At 38.8% G+C, this 18618-nt stretch overlaps 2 protein-coding genes across 5 annotated transcripts in view; one reads left to right on the top strand and one right to left on the bottom strand.

Annotated features, from left to right (window-relative positions):
- Nucleotides 1-18618, bottom strand: part of RNGTT (RNA guanylyltransferase and 5'-phosphatase) — a 296605-nt gene that overhangs the window by 221576 nt on the left and 56411 nt on the right. Inside the window, exons 1-3 of one of the 4 annotated variants that reach the window (XR_008553280.1) lie at nt 14670-14773; nt 6659-6768; nt 40-143 (exon numbers count right to left, since the gene is read on the bottom strand). Coding sequence is in view for 3 of the 4 variants with exons in the window: in XM_037520092.2 (XP_037375989.1) it covers nt 40-143; nt 6659-6768; nt 15394-15457 (278 nt within the window). In the remaining variant the exon portion in view is untranslated. Of the gene's footprint in view, nt 1-39; nt 144-6658; nt 6769-14669; nt 14774-15393; nt 15777-18618 lie in introns of those variants that run through there. The other 3 variants (XM_037520092.2, XM_054699027.1, XM_054699028.1) reach the window with 3 other exon arrangements.
- On the top strand, nt 3489-4201 carry LOC119252685 (60S ribosomal protein L9-like). The gene has a single exon (XM_037520094.2). It carries the CDS (start codon nt 3520-3522, stop codon nt 4096-4098), a length of 579 nt encoding a protein of 192 aa, XP_037375991.1. The 5' UTR covers nt 3489-3519; the 3' UTR covers nt 4099-4201.

Raw genomic sequence — 18618 nt, forward strand, 5'->3', positions numbered from 1 at the left:
AACAATTTCAATATTAAAGAGTCTTACTCAATGACTTACCCTTTACACTGTAGTTTTATATATTTGATTCCTTCTTTTTCTATGTCATTTCTGTCATAAAATCTTGAAGTATTTGTCAAGTCTACCAACAAGCCCATCTTAACCTAAAAAAAATAAAACAGGTCATTTATTAGTAACTGGATTTGTTCCAAAACAAGTTGACCATATAACAATACTCCAGTTCATCGTCTTCACTGAAGGAAATTTAAGTTTACTCTGGCAATGAATTACTGACAAAGAAAGTATCACTTATCCAATTCTTCTTCAAGCACTAAGTGAAATAAATTAACCCACCAACTAATGAAGGAACAAGAATAAGGCAAAACAGACCACATTTCAACATTTCAGACGTCTATCTACAAAAGAAAAAATTGATGAAATTTTCTGCATATACCACTTCACCTATAATTTATTAGACAAAAGACTAAGTAAGGGACAGCGTCTATCTGAAATATACCTCAGCCTCAGAACTGCATACACATCAACACAGCATTCTAAGCAGCCATCACTACATCACATGTTAGGCAATTAAATTCTAAAGTGAAAATAAAGACTAGAAAATGTGCACAGTCTAAATTCCCTTTTAAATTCCTTAATCAATAAAAAAATATATACATGACCAAACCTCTACATCTTGTTGGAGACTAAATCCCATCTCTCGGTTATCCTTCCTGCATTAGAATAAAAACCATTATTTCTTCTGTTAAGCATTAAGTGAAGTCAGGCTTGTGTTGAAGGGTCAAGAGGTTTGAAAAACGTTAACAATTACCATCACATTCAGCCTGGCAAAAAATGGCACACTTACACTGAAAACTAAGAAAATGTCAAAAGAAATAAAAGACACAAAGAAATGGAAAGATATCCTTTGTTCATGGACTGAAAGAAGAAATGGTGTTAAAATGGCCATATTACTAACACAATTTACAGATTGAATAGAATACCTATCAAAATCCCAATGATATTTTTTCAAGGAAATTGAAATAAATAATTCTAAAATTTGTATGGGACTGAACAGCCAAAACAATCCTGAGAGAATAGAAGAAGAATGGACTTAACACACTCTCTAGCACCAAACTGTATTACGCAGCTACAGTAATCAAAATAGTATGGTATTAGAATAAAAATAGAAACAAAGACCAATGAAATATAACCCAGAAATAAATCCACACAAACATGGACAGTTTAAATTTCACAACAAAAAGACTAGACAAAAAGATTGCAGCATGTAGAGAAAAAGGAACACTCAACTCACTATTGATTAGAATGTAAACCAGTACAGTCTCTATGGAAAACAGCATAGAGATACCTTTTGAAAAAAAAACTAAAAATGGGGGCCTCCCCAGTGGCGTAGCAGGTTGAGTGCAGCACTGTGAAGCTGTCCACAGCCTCTGCAGCACCGGTTTGATTCCCGGCTGGCCAGGGAGCAACCCACATGGCAAAGCAGACCTCTCCTGTCTGGCCCACTGCTCCCCTCAGTAGTTGTACTTTGATCAATCTACCTGTTCTGCTCCTCACTCTGTCTCTGGTGAATCCTCTCACCCTCCTGCACCTCTGGCCTGTACCCCAGCTATTGTATAAATAAAAAATAAATCTTTAAAAAAAAAAAAAACTAAAAATGGAACTATATGATCCAGCAATATGACTTCTAGGTATTTATCAAAGAATAAGAAAACACTATTATGGGCCTCCCCGGTGGTGCAGCAGGTTGAGCACCACTCTGTGAAGCTGTTCGCAGCCTCTGGATTGCGGGTTCGATCCCTGCCGGTGGGCAAGAATCCCACATGGTGCGGCAGACCTCTCCTGTCGCGCCCACTGCTCCCCTCAGCAGTGTATTTCTGTCATCTGTCTGTTCTGCTCCCTGCTCTATCTCTGATGAATCCTCTCCCTTCCCACGCCTCTGGCCTGTACCCCAGCTCTTGTATAAAAATAAATAAATCTTAAAAAAAAAAACTATTACAAAAAGATTTATGCACCCCTATGTTCATAACAGCATTATTTACAGTCACCAAGGCATGAAATCAACCTAAATGCCCATCAACAGGTAACTGGATAAATATATATATTCATATATATTCAAATGAATATATACTTAGCTATTAAATGAAATACTACTTAGCTATTTAAAAAGATTAAATACAGTCTTCTGTGACAATACGGATGGATCTTGAGGTGATTATGCTAAGTGCAATAAGAAAGTAAAGACAATATCCAGATGGTTAAACTCATTTGTGAAACATAAATAAGCAAAGAAAAACAGGCAAAACACAATAAAAATAACTCGATTGTGAAAATTATGGTGGCTACTGAAGGAGAGGAAGGGAAAAAGGACAGAATAGAGGAGTGAGAGTCTACTGAGTCTACAGAGCTGTGGTGGAGGGTGAGTGAATCATGTTCATAATTGAGGTATAAAGCTGTATTGCCCAAATCATAAAGTTTTGTAAATGAATGACAAAACAATAAAATTTGATTTAAAAAAATAAATTAATATACAGCAGAACTAAGTAAAAACAGTTAATTCACAGATATTCCATCTCATTCTGAAGTATATATTCTGATAAGAATGGCAGGAGAAACAATCTGCACTTTTAAGTGCTATTTTTCTCTCTTTTGTTGTTGTTGCTGTTATAGAGTACCTATTGCTGATTATGCCTACAGGAGTCTACAAAGTGATGACTCCACTGTTATGGGGGGAAGGGAGACTGGCAAAAACATTTAAATTTCACACATGACAGAGATACCATCTGACACCAGTGAGAATGGCACATATTAAAAAAACTAGCAACAACAAATGTTGGCGAGGTTGTGGAGAAAAAGGAACTCTCCTGCACTGCTGCTGGGAGTGCAAACTGGTCCAACCACTATGGAAAGCTGTGTGGCGATTCCTCAACCTACTAAAGATAGAGCTTCCATATGATCCAGCAATTCCACTCCTAATTTACCCAAAGGACACAGAAACATCAATTCCAAAGAGCACCTGCACCCCTAGGTTTATAGCAGCACTGTTTACAATAGCTAAGCTTTGGAAACAACCCAAATGCCCAAAAATAGATGACTGGATCAAGAAGATGTGGTACATATACACCATGGAATATTACTCAGCATTCAAAAAAGATAAACACATGCAATTTGCAGCAACAAGGATGGCGCTGGAAGGGATCATGCTCAGCGAAATAAGCCAGAAAGGAAAAGAAAAATACCGGATGGTCTCACTCATAGCAGGAATCTAGAAAACTTAAATAAGGGACCAGGAAAAAGAATAACTGTAAGAAAGAAAATATCAAAATCAACAAACAACTATGAACAAGAGACACTCTATGGGGCGTGGGGGGTGGGGAAAGGAGGGCTTGGGATCAAAAATAAGGGGGTTGTAATTGTATGGGGAATATAAAAATAAAATTTAAATTAAAAATAAATAAATTTCACACATGACAAAGTAGAAAAAAATGTAAGCTTCTGCTCTTTGCCGCATCTACTGCGAGAATGAAGACCATTCTCAGCAATCAGACTGTTGACATTCCAGAAAATGTTGACATATCCCTGAAGGGTCACACTGTTATTGTGAAGGGCCCCAGAGGCACCCTGCGGAGGGACTTCAATCACATCAATGTCAAACTCAGTTTGCTTGGGAAGAAAAAGAAGAGGCTCTGGGTTGACAAATGGTGGGGAAATAGAAAGGAACTGGCTACTGTTCGCACTATCTGTAGTCATGTACAGAACATGATCAAGGGTGTTACACTGGGCTTCCGTTACAAGATGAGGTCTGTGTATGCTCATTTCCCTATCAATGTTGTTATTCAGGAGACTGGGTCTCTTGTTGAAATCCAAAATTTCTTGGGTGAAAAATACATTCGCAGGGTTCGGATGAGACAAGGTGTTGCTTGTTCAGTATCTCAAGCCCAGAAAGATGAGTTGATTCTTGAAGGAAACGACATTGAACTTGTATCAAATTCAGCTGCTTTGATTCAGCAAGCCACGACAGTTAAAAACAAGAATATCAGGAAATTTTTGGATGGTATCTATGTTTCTGAAAAAGGAACAGTTCAGCAAGCTGATGAGTAAGATTTAAGTTGTCCAGCTACAGAGCAGCAAGATAATGGATGATTTCTTAGACCTATTTGTGATACATCTTTAAGATGCAATAATAAAAGTCGTCATTGAAAAAAAAAAATGTAAGCTTCTCAAATATAACTAGCTGGTGTAATGTGCTCTGATAATTTCTCCAGATTTCTCAGCTGTTGTAGAAATGCGAGATAGGTAGACCTATCAGGTGTACTTAAGGAAATGTATTTTTGATTGCATTTTCTACAATCTGTCACTCCTGGGCCTACTTTTTTCTTTCGACATAGCTTCTGCAGTGATCTTAATTGCTTCAGAGGATATGTATTGCCAAACACAAAGATTTATATACCATAATAAAGCTTCTCAGTGAGCAACAAATAGAACATATGTTGTTTGTCTTCAGACTCAAATTAAGGAGTGAAAAGTGGGGAGAAGCAAGAAAATATGAATTTTCTAAATACTCAGAAATACTTAAACCAAGGAAATTAAGACACCTGCATAACTTAAATGCCAAGTCCCATATATATGTATATGTATAAATGTGAATGTGTGGATAATGTGTATCTGTGTGTGTGTGTGTATATGTATATGGTATATATATAAGGTGTATGTATAAGATATACACACACACATATTTCTTCATAAGACATATAAGAGATATTACCATGAAGGGTAATAGTTATATACCTCATGGTTGTGAAATTTAAAATGAAGTCCTTACTCTGTACCAACCACTGTTCGACATGCTTTACATGCACTAATTTCTTTTTACAAATGAGGAAACAGGAACATGAAGAGATTATGTAATTTGTCTACATAGATCTAAGTGGAAAACTAAAACTCATACTAAGGCTATCTGATTTGTGTAAGCATGCTGCTAAGAAATGCGTAACACTCTATAAATGTTAACTAATATGACATTCTATATAATTGATAATGAAAGCAATAACTAAAAGTTGATAAGTAAGCTAAAATAAAATATATAAGGAATCAAAGCTACACCAAAAAATAAAAGGAATGAGTAACAGGTTTTCAAAATCTAAGTGGCAGCTTTTCTATCCCATGATAGGAGTATTGCACATAATGGGCACTAATACTTGTTGAATGCACTAATATAACATATAATAATAGACTACCAATAGCATAAAATGGAAGATTAACAAAACACTATGTCCCCTAAAAAGATATGTTAAAGTCCTAACTCTAAGTACCTATGAAAATGAGCCTATTTGGCAATAGGGTTACAGGACCTTTGTAAATACCATCAAGTTAAGATAAGGTCATAATGAATTAGTGTGGGTCCTAATTCAATGACTGGTGTCCTCATAAGAGGGAAATCTGAGCAAAGGGACATACAGGGACAATGTCAACAACAAAGCAGACTACTGATAGAGTTACAAATCAAAGAATACCAAGGACTGCTGGCAATCACCAGAAGCTAGGAGAAGAAAATGGCAAAGATCCTCCCTCCAAATTTCCACAGGGAACCAACCTTGCCAACACCTTGATTTGGAACTTTTAGCTTCCAGAACTGTGAGAGAATAAATAGCTGTTGTTTTAAGCCAAACAGTTTGTGGTAATTTGTTAAAGTAGTTCTAAAAAAATTAACACTATCAGTAATATGTCAAAATAACTCAAAAAGTTCATTTATTCTTAAAAAGTTACCTGATGGGAATACAAAATGTACAGTGACTGTAACACAGTTTGGCACTTTCTTGTAAAACTTACCACATATCAGCAGTAATTATACTCTTGGGTATTTAGCCCAGAAAAATGAAAACTTATGTTCACACAAACTTATGTTCACACAAACACTTATGTTCACACAAACACATGAATGTTCACAGAAGCTCCACAACTGGAAACAACTTAAAATGCTTAAATTGAATGGTTATTTAATCATTCAATATGACATTAAATAAATTCTGATACAGCCACAGAATTGATTACTACTCGGTATATTATGTGAGACAACTTGGATAATAAGGGCATTACACTTAGTGCAAAATGCAAGTCACATACTGTTCTATTCCATTTACACAATATTTCAAAATGACAAAACTACAGAGATGGAGAACAGATTAGCAGTTGTAGTGGAAGGGTAAGGTGGGAAAGGGTTTGCCTATGAAGAAGTAGCATGAGGGAGTCCATTGCAGAGATGCAAGAGTCTGGATGCACCACCAGAAATCTATACACTGGATCAAACTGCACAAGTCTATACACATATACTCACAAATGAATGCAAATAAAAACTGATAAAAAACAAAAAAGGTCAGTAATCTGGTCAACAGCACTGTACCAACATCAACTTCCTCTTTGTGATATTGTACTACAATCATTTAAGGTGTCATCACTGGAAAAAGTTAGGGGAGGGGTTCGTAGAACTCTACACACGATCTTTACAACCTCCTCTGAGTCAATTACTTTATAAAATTTTTTCATTAATTAATAAAATGTTTTCAAGTGTTTAAAGTCACCTGAAGAACAAGAAAAGGATAAGTACAAGAAAAGAATAAGTACACAAAATGAATTAGTTTCAAAAAAATCTTTTGTTTCTTACCTTCAGACTCTTTAGATAATTTGAGAGCATGCTGGGATGGAACCGATTTTCTTCAGCAACTTGACTATCATATCTTGGTCCTAACATTGTCTTCAGAGGTAAGAATCTGCCTAAACAACATTAAGAAAGATAACACTTTTCATTAAAGAAAATGCTCCAGGTTAAAACCCTACAGTTAGCAATTATCGAAATCACTTTCTTAAAACCCTTTTTTAACACTATATGAAAGTAGAATTTATTCCAGAAATGCAATAAATGGAACTCTTCAAGAACTCTCAATATAAGCTATACTTTTAAGTGATAATGCTTTGGAACTTTTAAAGTGAACATAACTTTCACAGAGATCATAAGTTCTAAACCACTACCTTAAAACTTGTCTTCAAACCTGACAATAGAGTGGATTAAATCAAATCTTTAAAACTGTCGATTTTGGGTTTTTTTTAGCATGAGGTTGGAACTTTCTCCATCTATGGACCTTATCCTACATCTCAGGATAAGGATCATATTGAGAAGCATGCTAACCCAAACTCACTCTCTCCCGCTCCAGTCAACTATCAGTGATTCTCAGTTTGTCAAGAAAGACTAACTTATTTGACAAGAAAGACTGACTTATTTGGCCTTTATTTCTGAATCATAGTATAAGCACAATGGAAGTCACTTTATATAACTGATTTTAAAATCACCTATCACTGGGCCTCCCTGGTGGCGCACTGGGTTGAGCACCACACTGTGAGGCTGTCTGCAGCTTCTGCAGTGCGGGTTCAATTACCAGCCAGCCAGGGAGATTCCCACATGGCACGGCAGACCTCTCCTGTCTCGCCCGCTGCTCCCCTCAGCAGTGTCTTTGGGCCGTCTGCCTGTTCTGCTCTCCGCTCTGTCTCTGGTGAATTCTCTCACCCTCCTGCGCTTCTGACCTGTACCCCAGTTCTTGTATAAATAAATCTTTAAAAGAAAACCTCTAAAAAAAAAAAAATCACCTATCACTATTTTTAGTTAAAAAGCACTATTTTTAACTGATCTTAAAACATAAAACTAATCAGTCCCTAAAATTCTATATCAAAGTGAAATCTTAACATCTGTCCAAGATTTTTTACCTAAATTTCATAATTTTTTAATTTTTATTTTCTACAGAACCACTCAAGATCACCAAAAACCTAAACACTGATAAATCCAAAGGTCAATTATTAGTTCTCACTTTACTCAAGATCTCCACAACATAAGAAACAACCGATCACTTTATAATTCAAGAGGGAATACTGAATCACTTTTTTCAATTGACTTTCACCTACTTTCTCTGGTCTCTCCCATCAGTCTTTTTAGTGGCTCTTCCTTATCTCCTTAACCTCTCTGTTTCGTCCCATGATTCTGTCCTTGAATCTCCTTTCTATCTACAATTACTCCTTGGTGTCTCATCTAGTTTCACTGCTTTAAAAGCCATCAACATGCTAATAAATAATGACTCATGAACAGGAGTCTCTCCCTTAACTCTAGACTCATATCCAACTACCAATCTGACATGGACTCTAGCTGATGGCTGAAAGATGTCTCAGACTTGAAATCCAAATCTGAGGTCTCAATATTCACATTCCAGAAGTTGTCTCTCTCATGGTGTTCCCCATCTCAGCAAATAGTAACACTACTTTTTTGGTAGATCAAGTTAAAGCTTTTTGAGTTAGTCTTAATTCTTCTTTCTCACACATCCCATGTCCAATCCATCAGCAAATCCGATCAGATCTAACTCCAAAATATATCTAGAACCTGACCACTTCTCACCACCTCTACCATCATCTCTCCTAGATTATTATATTTCATTTTATTTAACAGCTATTTAATGAGTGATTATTATATACCAGGCATTGTTCTAGATGCATGGAATATATCAGTGAAAACAACAGATAAAAATTCCTACCCTCATACAACTTACCTTCTATTAGTGGAGTAAACCATAACTAATAATTTAATTTACACTTATATTACCTCTATCCATTATTTACATAATTATTAACTTATCATTTCTACATATGATTATGTTAGAAGAGTTACCCCATTCAGCCTTTTTTCCTTCTCACTGTTGTCTCAGAGATTCAATCCTATTTCCATCAGTTCCTCTAGTCTTCACTTTCCTTCTGAGCCAATGGTCAGAGTACACAGCTGATCATCATAATCACTCCTCTATAAATACTCCTTGCTCCTCCCCCATTACTCAATCATAGTCACCCAAGAAAAACCCAGACCTCAATAAAGCCAACCACCTGATTTCTTTGTGCCTACCCCTGTGCAGCTCAGGGCTTCTAGAAAAGTTCTCCACACAGCAGCAGATGGGTGACACTATAAATCATTATCAATCTCAAAGGCAATCCTAACACACAACACTAATTTTCTGTTCCACATCTTTTTCTCATTCATAAAATATACGAAATGTCCCCACCCCCTTTTCAACTGACAGCTTTATGTTATAACTCACTGAAAAGAAACGGTAAAAAGAAACAGAAGCCATAATAATAAAAAGTTAACTTTATATGTTTACCACATGTCAGGCACTGTTTAAAATATTTTACATAATTCACTTGTCCTAACAAAAAAAAGTACCATTGTTATTCATATTTTACAGATGAGGAAATCAAGGCAAGAGAGACTAAGCAACTTGCCCATTTATCACATTTTTAGTTAAGCAGAGAACCGTAATTTAGAGCCAGCAGATATGGAATGTGGAGTCCATGTATGTAACTGCTATCCAAGAATGCCTCTCAACCATCACGCAAAAACTTCTCTCACCTTTGCAGTTCACCTATAAGCCTTTCTGTATGTGAATTCATCTTCTCTTTCTTCTCCTGTCTTCCCGCCCATTAAAGGCCAGTCCCCTCATTTCTGCCCTGGATTCCCTTCCATTTGGCTTTCTCAAGGACCATTAACCAACCCTTTCCTCCTTGCATGTTGTTACCAACTTTCCGAGTATCTTAACATGTCAGCAGTATCTCATATATCTGACAACTTCCATTCTTCCTGGAAAATTACCTTAGTTTCAATTACATCAGACTTTTTTAGTTTCTACAACCCACCTATCACCATCCCCAATTTTTAGCTATTCCTCCTCAATTCTCATTTCTTCTTTTTCCTTCAACCTAACTTCTAAATGACAGGTTTCTGTCTGTCCCATCATGGACCTATTCCTCCACTATCTCTACACACTCTGCCTGGAAGATCTTATGCCAGGAGGACACAGAGCAGGTTCTCTATGACCCGAGCAGACGGGGTAAAGGAGAAGTTCTGAAGCCCTCAGAGGCTTTTGCAGGCTTTTATTGGGATTTACCAGGCACATGGCAGGCAGGGGTGCTGGGGGGCCGGGAGGCTGGCAGGCCTCCCAGCCCCCAGCAAGTCTTCACTCTTTCTGGGATCTCTGGCGTTCTCTCGTGGCGTTCTCTCTCTCTTCTCTGTTCTCTGCTCTTCTCGTGGTTCTGCTGGCATCCCTGTGACACTGCCCTTATAAACTCAATCTCCCAGCCCGGGTGTACCCACTTATGCAGGCCCACACCCTGCTCCAGGTGCCCACCATCAGGCATGCATTCAGGAGCGCAGATCCATCATCCATCCTAATGGTGGGAGGGCAGAAAAGCCTGATATCATTTACTTACCCTACACAGGGCAAAAGCAACGCTACCTGTTTGCCAACTTCTATTTATTTTCCTCTTCCAGGGCAGAAAGACTCTATTTCTCCTATAGTTAGGTGAGGACCATGTGACTGGATTCTAGTCACTAGAATATGGCAGGGGTGAGAACACTACCAAGGCTGGCCATAAAATCCACTAGAAGTCACACATTCCTGCTCTCCCCTTTCCACAGCAACCTTAGAGGTCAGTGTTCAGAGGACAGCATCGAGTCCAGAGAGTCAGCACCTGGAGAAGAGCTACCCAAGAAAGCTGCTGACTTTGAGCAAGAAATAAACACACATGAAATGGAAACCCTAATTGTCGGACTTGTTAGAGCAACTACCAACTTTTTAAATAATGTCTTTATGCTGATAATCCTTAAATATACATCTCCAACTCAAAGTTGTTTGAATTCCAAATCATATATCCAAATGTATATCTCTATTCAAGCAATAAGAGCTTAAGACTGCCTCTTCCAACTGCTTTTTCCCCAATAAACCCTAATGATACCAATCATCCCACTGCTTAAGCCAGAAATTGAATTCTCAATTTTTACTTTTTCCCGCATTCTAAATCAAGCACCGAATTCTGTCCATTTCCCCTCTCTAATCCCTAAAATCAGTCTAGTAATCTTCAACTCTACTTCTAAACCATTACCACTGTCTTTCATCTGGACGATCACAAAGTTTCTAACTAATCTCCCACCTTCATTCTTGTCTCCTTCTATTTAAACACAGGACAAGCAAAGTAACAGAAGGCCTTTCCAAAATATCAATATATGTGTAATATCAACATAAGACATATGTAATATTACATGTTCTATACTACACACACCCCCCCCCACACACCCCAACTATTCATCTAGGAAATCTGTATTTATACAAGATAATGCAAGCATTAACTCCTCTGGGAACCCTTCCCTTTTTCCTCCCCGTCTCCTCTTCTCCAATCTCAAAGAATTAAGTTTATTACTTCCGGTATTCAATAATATTCTAGAATAGTCATTATTGCATTTGTTACAGCATAACTATGTTTAAAATTGGTTTGCGCCTCCCAGGGGACTATGTGCTATTTAAAGTGAGGTGCTCTATTTTAGTTATCTCCCAAGCTCCAAAGACTAGCACAAAGTAGACACTTACATATATTCTAAGCAAAATGACTTCAAAGTCACCATCACTATCACAAGACTGTCTGGTATTTATATGCCCACCATTAGTTCCTAGTAAGTCCTTTACACGTGGTAGGTACAAAATAACTTTATATTGAATGAACTACCCTTATGAAATGAAAAGCTCATTTTCTTCAAATTATTCACCTGAAATCTATCACTCGGAAGGAGAAAAAAATTCTCCAGAAACAAAGCTTGGGCCTATCTCCAGGCATGCACTCTCATTGGAAGAATGGTTTAATTAGAGAATGTGAATTCATAATCAGCTATGAATAGAATATACATATTAAACATATATAATGTTTAATCTATTTATTATAGATTATAATATAGAGATTATAATTAGTGGCATCTTTCTGAGTCAGGGAAATAATAATAAACTTCTTGTACTAGTAAGATGCATCATGATATTTACAATGAGAAAATTTAAGCAGCCATAACATTTTCCTAAATATGTAAAATATCAAAGAAATTATATAATAAGCATGTATTACTCTCATAATCAGAAAAAAAAAAACAGGAGGAAGAAAATAGAAGGCAGAAAATGGGAGTGGGGATAATTTCCTATTTTTCACTAGAACTTCCAAGAATATAGCTAGTATTTCTTGCTCCGCTAAGTAAAACATTGCTAACCCTACATTTCCAAAATATATAATGTGGCATTTACACTTTCAGCTTACAGAGAGACAGAACTATCGGGGAAATTCAAAGAAACTTATCAAGAATTCTGTGCTGTATTCATTTAACTTTCTAATAAGCATCACAAGCCGAAGCAGTAGTGATTATTAGTAAGATCCCCTAGTTGTTAAGAGGCCTGGGGTTCCATCCAGGGATTACAATATAGGTGAACTTAGTGACTCAATTAAGAGTTGAGTTTTGGGGGGCCAAAATATTCCTATACAATGAAAAGGCAAAACATTTTATCCCTGACCCTTCATTCCCAACACAAGGAAGACAAAAATCACACAACACCATTTCTCAAACAAGTATAAAGTTGCCTGGAGTTTAGCACCTTACCTGCTGCCGTCTACCCCTACCAAATGCCACATTCGTCCAATTTATCTAACAGTATTCTGATGTTTGTCATTGCCATTCTGAAGACTGTATTAAAATTTGCTTTTTAAACTGTTTCTTTCTAATTCTAAATAAATAATATTCACTCTGACAAGAACTTCTTTGTGATTTTGTTTTTCTCACTAATCAGTGTAGCAGATACTCTAATGAAAAGGATATAAAAAACTATGTTTCAGGTTAGAAAAGAAATCAGACATCTAAGTTCAGGGGTTCCTTCCCAACTCGATAAAGAAAACCACAAATAAAAAGAAAGAATTCAATACAAAGTTAAAGATAGTAAAGGGAAAATATGCCAAAATGGGGTCCTCCCTGGTCGCACAGAGGTTAAATTCTCAGCACTATCACACTGAGGCCTGAGTTGGATCCCCAGCCAGGGAGCTAACCCACATATGCCACAGCAGCTCCCCTCAGCAGTGTATTTCAGTAGAGTCACCTGTTCTGCTCTCCACTCAGTCTCTGATGAATCTTCTCACTCCTCACACCTCTGGCCTACACCCCAGTTCTTGTATGCATAAATAAATAAAAATAAATCTTAAAAAAAAAGTCAAAATGGCTAAGGGGAAGACATAAAAAAAATTAGGAATTATAAATCAATTTATTTGAAGAAAATATAGTAAATGGGTCCGTGGAAACTGACTTCAAGTGAAAAGACATAATAAAAGCAGGACAAATAAAATCTTTTTGTTCAATGTGGGTCAAAATTGTTTTTCCGTCAGTCTTTTCACGAAACGACATTCAAGAAACTATTATACAATGATTATCAAGTACACCTGTTTTCAGTACAAGCGAAAACATATATATATAAATGGATCATAAAGGAAATTATTTCATTTTTCATTAAAGAAAAACATTTTCTCAAACTACAGCCTACTTAGATTATCTCTTAATATCTTTACCACTTTTATCTATCATTTATATGATCTGAGGATTTTATATAAAAAATGTAAAGAAAAGTTGACAAAACGTTGAATGAGAACATTTGAATAAAAAGTGACTACAGTATTTCCTCTTCTAATAATTTTCAAGACAGATATATTGTGGATAACTATGTACATAATTATAAGTACTCATAGCTCACTGCAAAAATCCGTTAACTCTAGTTCAAAACACTTTCTGGTAAAAGCTCTAAGTTGGAGTAAGTCAAAAATTAAAACCCTTACTCTTCAAAAGAAACTGTTAAGAGGATGAAGAGACAAGCCACAGACTGGGAAAAAAATTTTTTGAAAGCATCTATCCAACAAAGGCTCTGCATTTACAATATATAAAGGGCTCTAACAACTCAACAATAAGATAGACAACACAATTTAAAAATCAGCAAAAGACCTGGGCATTTAACTAGAGAAAACACTGTGAATTGACAAGCAGCACATGAGAAGATGCTCAACATCAAACACAATATTACAGTTGACCCTTGAACAAGTTTGAGATGCAAGGTTCCACTCTCAGATTGTCTCATAAACAGATGACATCAACTTACACTATCAATAAATACAGTACTGTAAATGTATTTTTTGTCTTATGATTTTCTTAATAACATTTTCTTTTCTCTAGTTTGCTGCATTGTAAAGATACAGTATATATAATTCAATACATATACAAAATATGTACTAATGGGCCATCTGATAAGGCATCTGGTCAACAGGCAATTAGTAGATAAGTTTTGGGGAATGTAAAGGTATGTGCAGATTTTCTGAGGAGGAGTCAGTGCCCCAAACCTTCACTTTGTTCAAGGCGCAACTCTACTACACATCTACTGGCGTGGCTAAAATAAGAGACTGATCATACCGAGTGTTAGAGAGGATGGGCAGCAGACGGGGAGTATGAGATCCCTCGTACACTAAAGGTGGGAACATAAAATGTCAACATTTTTGAAATGTTCGGAGGGTTCTTGAAAAGTTCAATGTACACCTACTATATCACCCATTCTTCTCCTACATATCTGCACAAGAAAAATTAAAGTGTATGCCCATACAAAGAATTATACACAAACGTGCACAGTAAGTTCATTTGTAATAGTCAAAAATGGGAAGCAACCCAAGTGAACAGATAAACACACTGGGTGTATCCATAACAATGCAATACTACTCAGCAATAAAAAAGGGTAACTTACAAGGATACTTACAAGGATCAATTTCAAAACAATGCTGAAAGAAGCAAAAAAGTACATCCCGTATGTTGCCTTTTTTTTTTAATTTTTTTAAACTAATCTTTTGTGCCATAAGTAGACCAGAGGTTCCTGAAGAGGGAGGGATTATAAAGGAACAGAAAAAAACCGAGAAAAAAAAACGGTTATGTTTACTCTCTTGATTTTGGTGACGGTTTCATGGTTATTTCATCGGATGTGGAGTCCAATTTTACCAAACTGTACACTCGAAAGTTGACTTCATGTCAAACTCAATAAAGATGAAAAAAAAAAAACAGTAAGTCGTTAAAAAAAAAACCAACACCTCGTCTCAGCGCAGATCCTTCCAACTTCAAGAACTGCCTCGTCCCCTCTTTAGCCCTCCTCCATCGCAGACTGACTTGTCCCTTCCCCTTCCGAGAACCCTGAAAGGTTGACAAACTCATGACTAAGCTTCACCGAACTGACCCGTGTATCTGTGGGTTCTCAGCACCTACCACACAAACCGTGTGTCCATCACCTCCCCACGCGCAATCCTCCCCCTGCACAGTGCCCAGGACCCCCGCCCACCCGCTCCAGTCCACGTCCCAGATACTCATCACGAAGCTTCCCTCGACCCAGCACAGCTCGGTCCTCGAACCGGCACAGCAAGCTGCGCCCCCCAAGCAGGTAACCCCCGGATCCGCCGGCGCGCGGGGACTCGAACACCCCCAACCTGGATTACCTGCCACCGGCTGGCCGCGCCGCGGACAGTTCAGCCACCGCGGCGGGATCTTGTTGTGAGCCATGTCTTGGGGCCACGCAGAACCGCCCCCTCTGCCGCCGCCGGCCGCCCCGCCGCCGCCTCCTCGCGGGCTGCTCGCCACCAGAGGTCCGAAGCGCCGGGATCCGGGGTGGCGTCGTAATCCCAGCCGCTCTCACTCCGTTAACGTCAGGGGCGGCGCGCCACTTTCATTCAGGATCCACTCCACCGCTCCGGGCGAGCCCACAATGCACAGCTACTTCCGCCCCCAGAGGCCCCGCCCCCTTCTTTCCGAGGTCAGAGGGGAAGGCAGGGAAACTCGACGGAGGGACGTGAAGGAGTTAAGGCCAAGGAAAATGGTGGGGCGGGTCTTACGGCGCCCGCCCCGCCCCGCGCCGCCCCGCCCCGCCCCGCAAAGGGCCGTGCGCATGCGCGGTGGCTCCGGCTCCGGTTCCGGACCCGGCGGAGCTCGGGGTGTTTTGTCTTCCCGTCTGGACCGCGGCTAGTAATCCCAGAAAACGCAAACCCACGCCGGATCTGAGTTTGTTAGGGAGTTTGGAGAGTGCGCTTTGATATGTATCTCGGAAATGAGCATTAGAGAAACTGTAAGGATCTTTGAAGTATGTGAAATTAATCCCAAAGCATTTTTAAGAGGTTTGGCTTATATATTTCTAGGGCAAAGGTTCAAAGCGTATTTGGGCGTCTGGGAGGGTGAGTCAAAATTACTATAATTGGCAAAGGCAGGAATTGCCCAATGGAGTACCACTGTGTGGCGATGTTCTGCGTCTCACTGGAAGCCTTTTATAAAGGCTGTCTTGTAAATCGTCTTTAGTTACCCCCAGTAGTATTCACTGTAAAAATGGATAATGGCAAATTCATGGTATCATCCATGATAGTAATGTAGCAGTTTCATTTTAATCCAATGCTTTAGTTCGACTACAAGAGCATGAGGTTTGGGGAGTATATTTTTTTTAATCTCACTTTTATTTTATATTTTTTTACATCATGTTCATTTTTAAACAATATTTGCTCCCCTCCACCCCCTCAGGTGTAGTCCCCACAGAGTTTCCTTCACCAATGCACCCGTGCACCATCATCACCTCAGTCGCCTGTGCTCCTCCCTCCCACTCCCCTGCAGAATGTCTCTGATTTATAATTGTCTGTTTTTGCTTTGTTGTGCTTTGTACTGTTATTATTTTTTCACACTTATGTCTTATTTGGCTCCGGGGGAGTATATTTTAAAGAGTAGATGGTATACCTGAATACCTGGAGCACCTCCAATAGATCCAGCATTCTCCCATAGAGAGAGTCCAATGGTTGTCTCTCTGAGAGAGCCTAAGTTAGAAATCACACTTCTTGTGTGTTCTGCTGAGACCTCTAGGTGAAAACGTTACTCTGACTCTGACTCCATTTCCTTGCAGACCAGTCTCTGCCTAAATGGCGCCCAATTCTCCTCTGCTCACAGACTAGAGTTCTAACATGCCCAGTGTGGTGAAGTGTTTGATCCCCCAAATCTCTTCAGTGGGTGGAAAGGTAGGCCTGGTCCTAGAAGAATACCGCACTTTCCCCTTTTGGAACTGACTCTCCTTGGAGACTGTCTTTACACACATGCTGTCACCCAAGGAGTTCAGTTCCAAGCACAGGGAGAGCTTCCCAGTGGTGTCATAAGATGATGAGCAACTGTAGGTAACTATAAGGCAGCAGGGTCCACTGCCCAGTGATGCCCTCTCCATCCTCAGTGCCTACAGATTAGGAGGACCTTATAGCTCCCTCCTGCCTACAAAAGAGAGTAGATTAGGAGAGTGGGACTAAACAGTCCCCCTTCAGCCTTGCTGTGAAGTTTAGCCTTCTGATCCAAGCATCTCAGTCAATGGTTGATTAAGGGCCCAAACCTTTTAATTCAGACAGCCAGCAATTCAGGGTGGTCAGAAGGATGTCCTATCTGGCTTCCCAAAATTTGATAAAATGTCAGCAAGGGACATTAGTTTTTTTGATCAATCGCAGTTTTCCCTCGCTGGCAGAGACTAAACTGGTGCTATCTGTGTCCAGCTCCCCTTCTCGTTCTGATGACCACCATCTCCACCTCTTGCCTGTACTTATCAACTTCAGTAGGTGGGAAAAGTTCAGGTGACCATGGTAGGTTAAGTCTATAGCAGAGGTGGAAACACAGAGGATTACATTCTAAATTCAGGTTCGGGACAAAGACAAACTCCATTGCTGTTTCTTGCCTGAGTACCAAATGTAGTTGTTGACTGATTTCATGTTGTACAATAGCAGCAATCCTCAAACAACAGAATCACACTTTTCCCAACCAGATGTTCATGTCTGAGAGAGCTCCAGCTTCACATTGTACTTCAGATCAGGATGCGTAACAATAAGTAGCTTTTCACTCTCTTGTATGCCTCCCCTGGTAATTCATACCAGTGGCTTTGCCATAGTTAAATTCATACCTACCAACAGCTATTCTAATGTTTATAAACCAGAGAATGTTTGATGAGGCTTCTTATTTTTACAAATTCCTTCCAAGGCTTAAATATTTATAATTTTATATTCTTAATCTTATAGAGGGTACCTTAAATTGTATAAATTCAATCCTGTTCTGGGTTTGTGTCTACCACAAAAGATTTGTTGAAATTCTAACCCTTAGCACTTCAGGATGTGAGCTTATAGAAGGAAAGACCCTCTGTAAATAGGATTTTTGTAGAGGTAATTAAGCTAAAATTAGGTCACTAGGGTGACTGGTGCTTTATAATAAGGAAAAATGTGGACATAGAGACAATCACACACAGAAGGGAGAAGATATGGAAACACACAGAAAACAGCTTCTCCACCTTTTGGTTAAGATCAAGTGTAAAGACACACAAGGCATCCACAAGCTAGAGAATGCCAGGGATTGCCTGCAAATACCGGAAGCCAAAAGAGTCAAGGGAAGATTTCCCCAGAGAGCTGTCAGAGATGGCATGGCTCTGACTACACTTTAGACTTCTAACCTCCAAAAATGTGAAACGATAAATTCATGTTGTCTTAAGTCATGCATCCTTGGGGGGGGGGCAAATTTTGCTCCCCTTTGCATCTCTTTATTCCTATAAATCCACTTAATTTTTATTCTAAATACCCTTCCTGCTAAATAGGTGGTATAGAGGAGGAAAATTATTTTCCTTCTAAACTTCTGAGTTTCTTAGCTGAGACTCCTATGATAAAAGACAA

Source organism: Talpa occidentalis, unplaced genomic scaffold (assembly GCF_014898055.3).
Source record: "Talpa occidentalis isolate TD23 unplaced genomic scaffold, MPIMG_talOcc4v2.1 talOcc4.2, whole genome shotgun sequence".
NCBI lineage: Eukaryota > Metazoa > Chordata > Mammalia > Eulipotyphla > Talpidae > Talpa > Talpa occidentalis.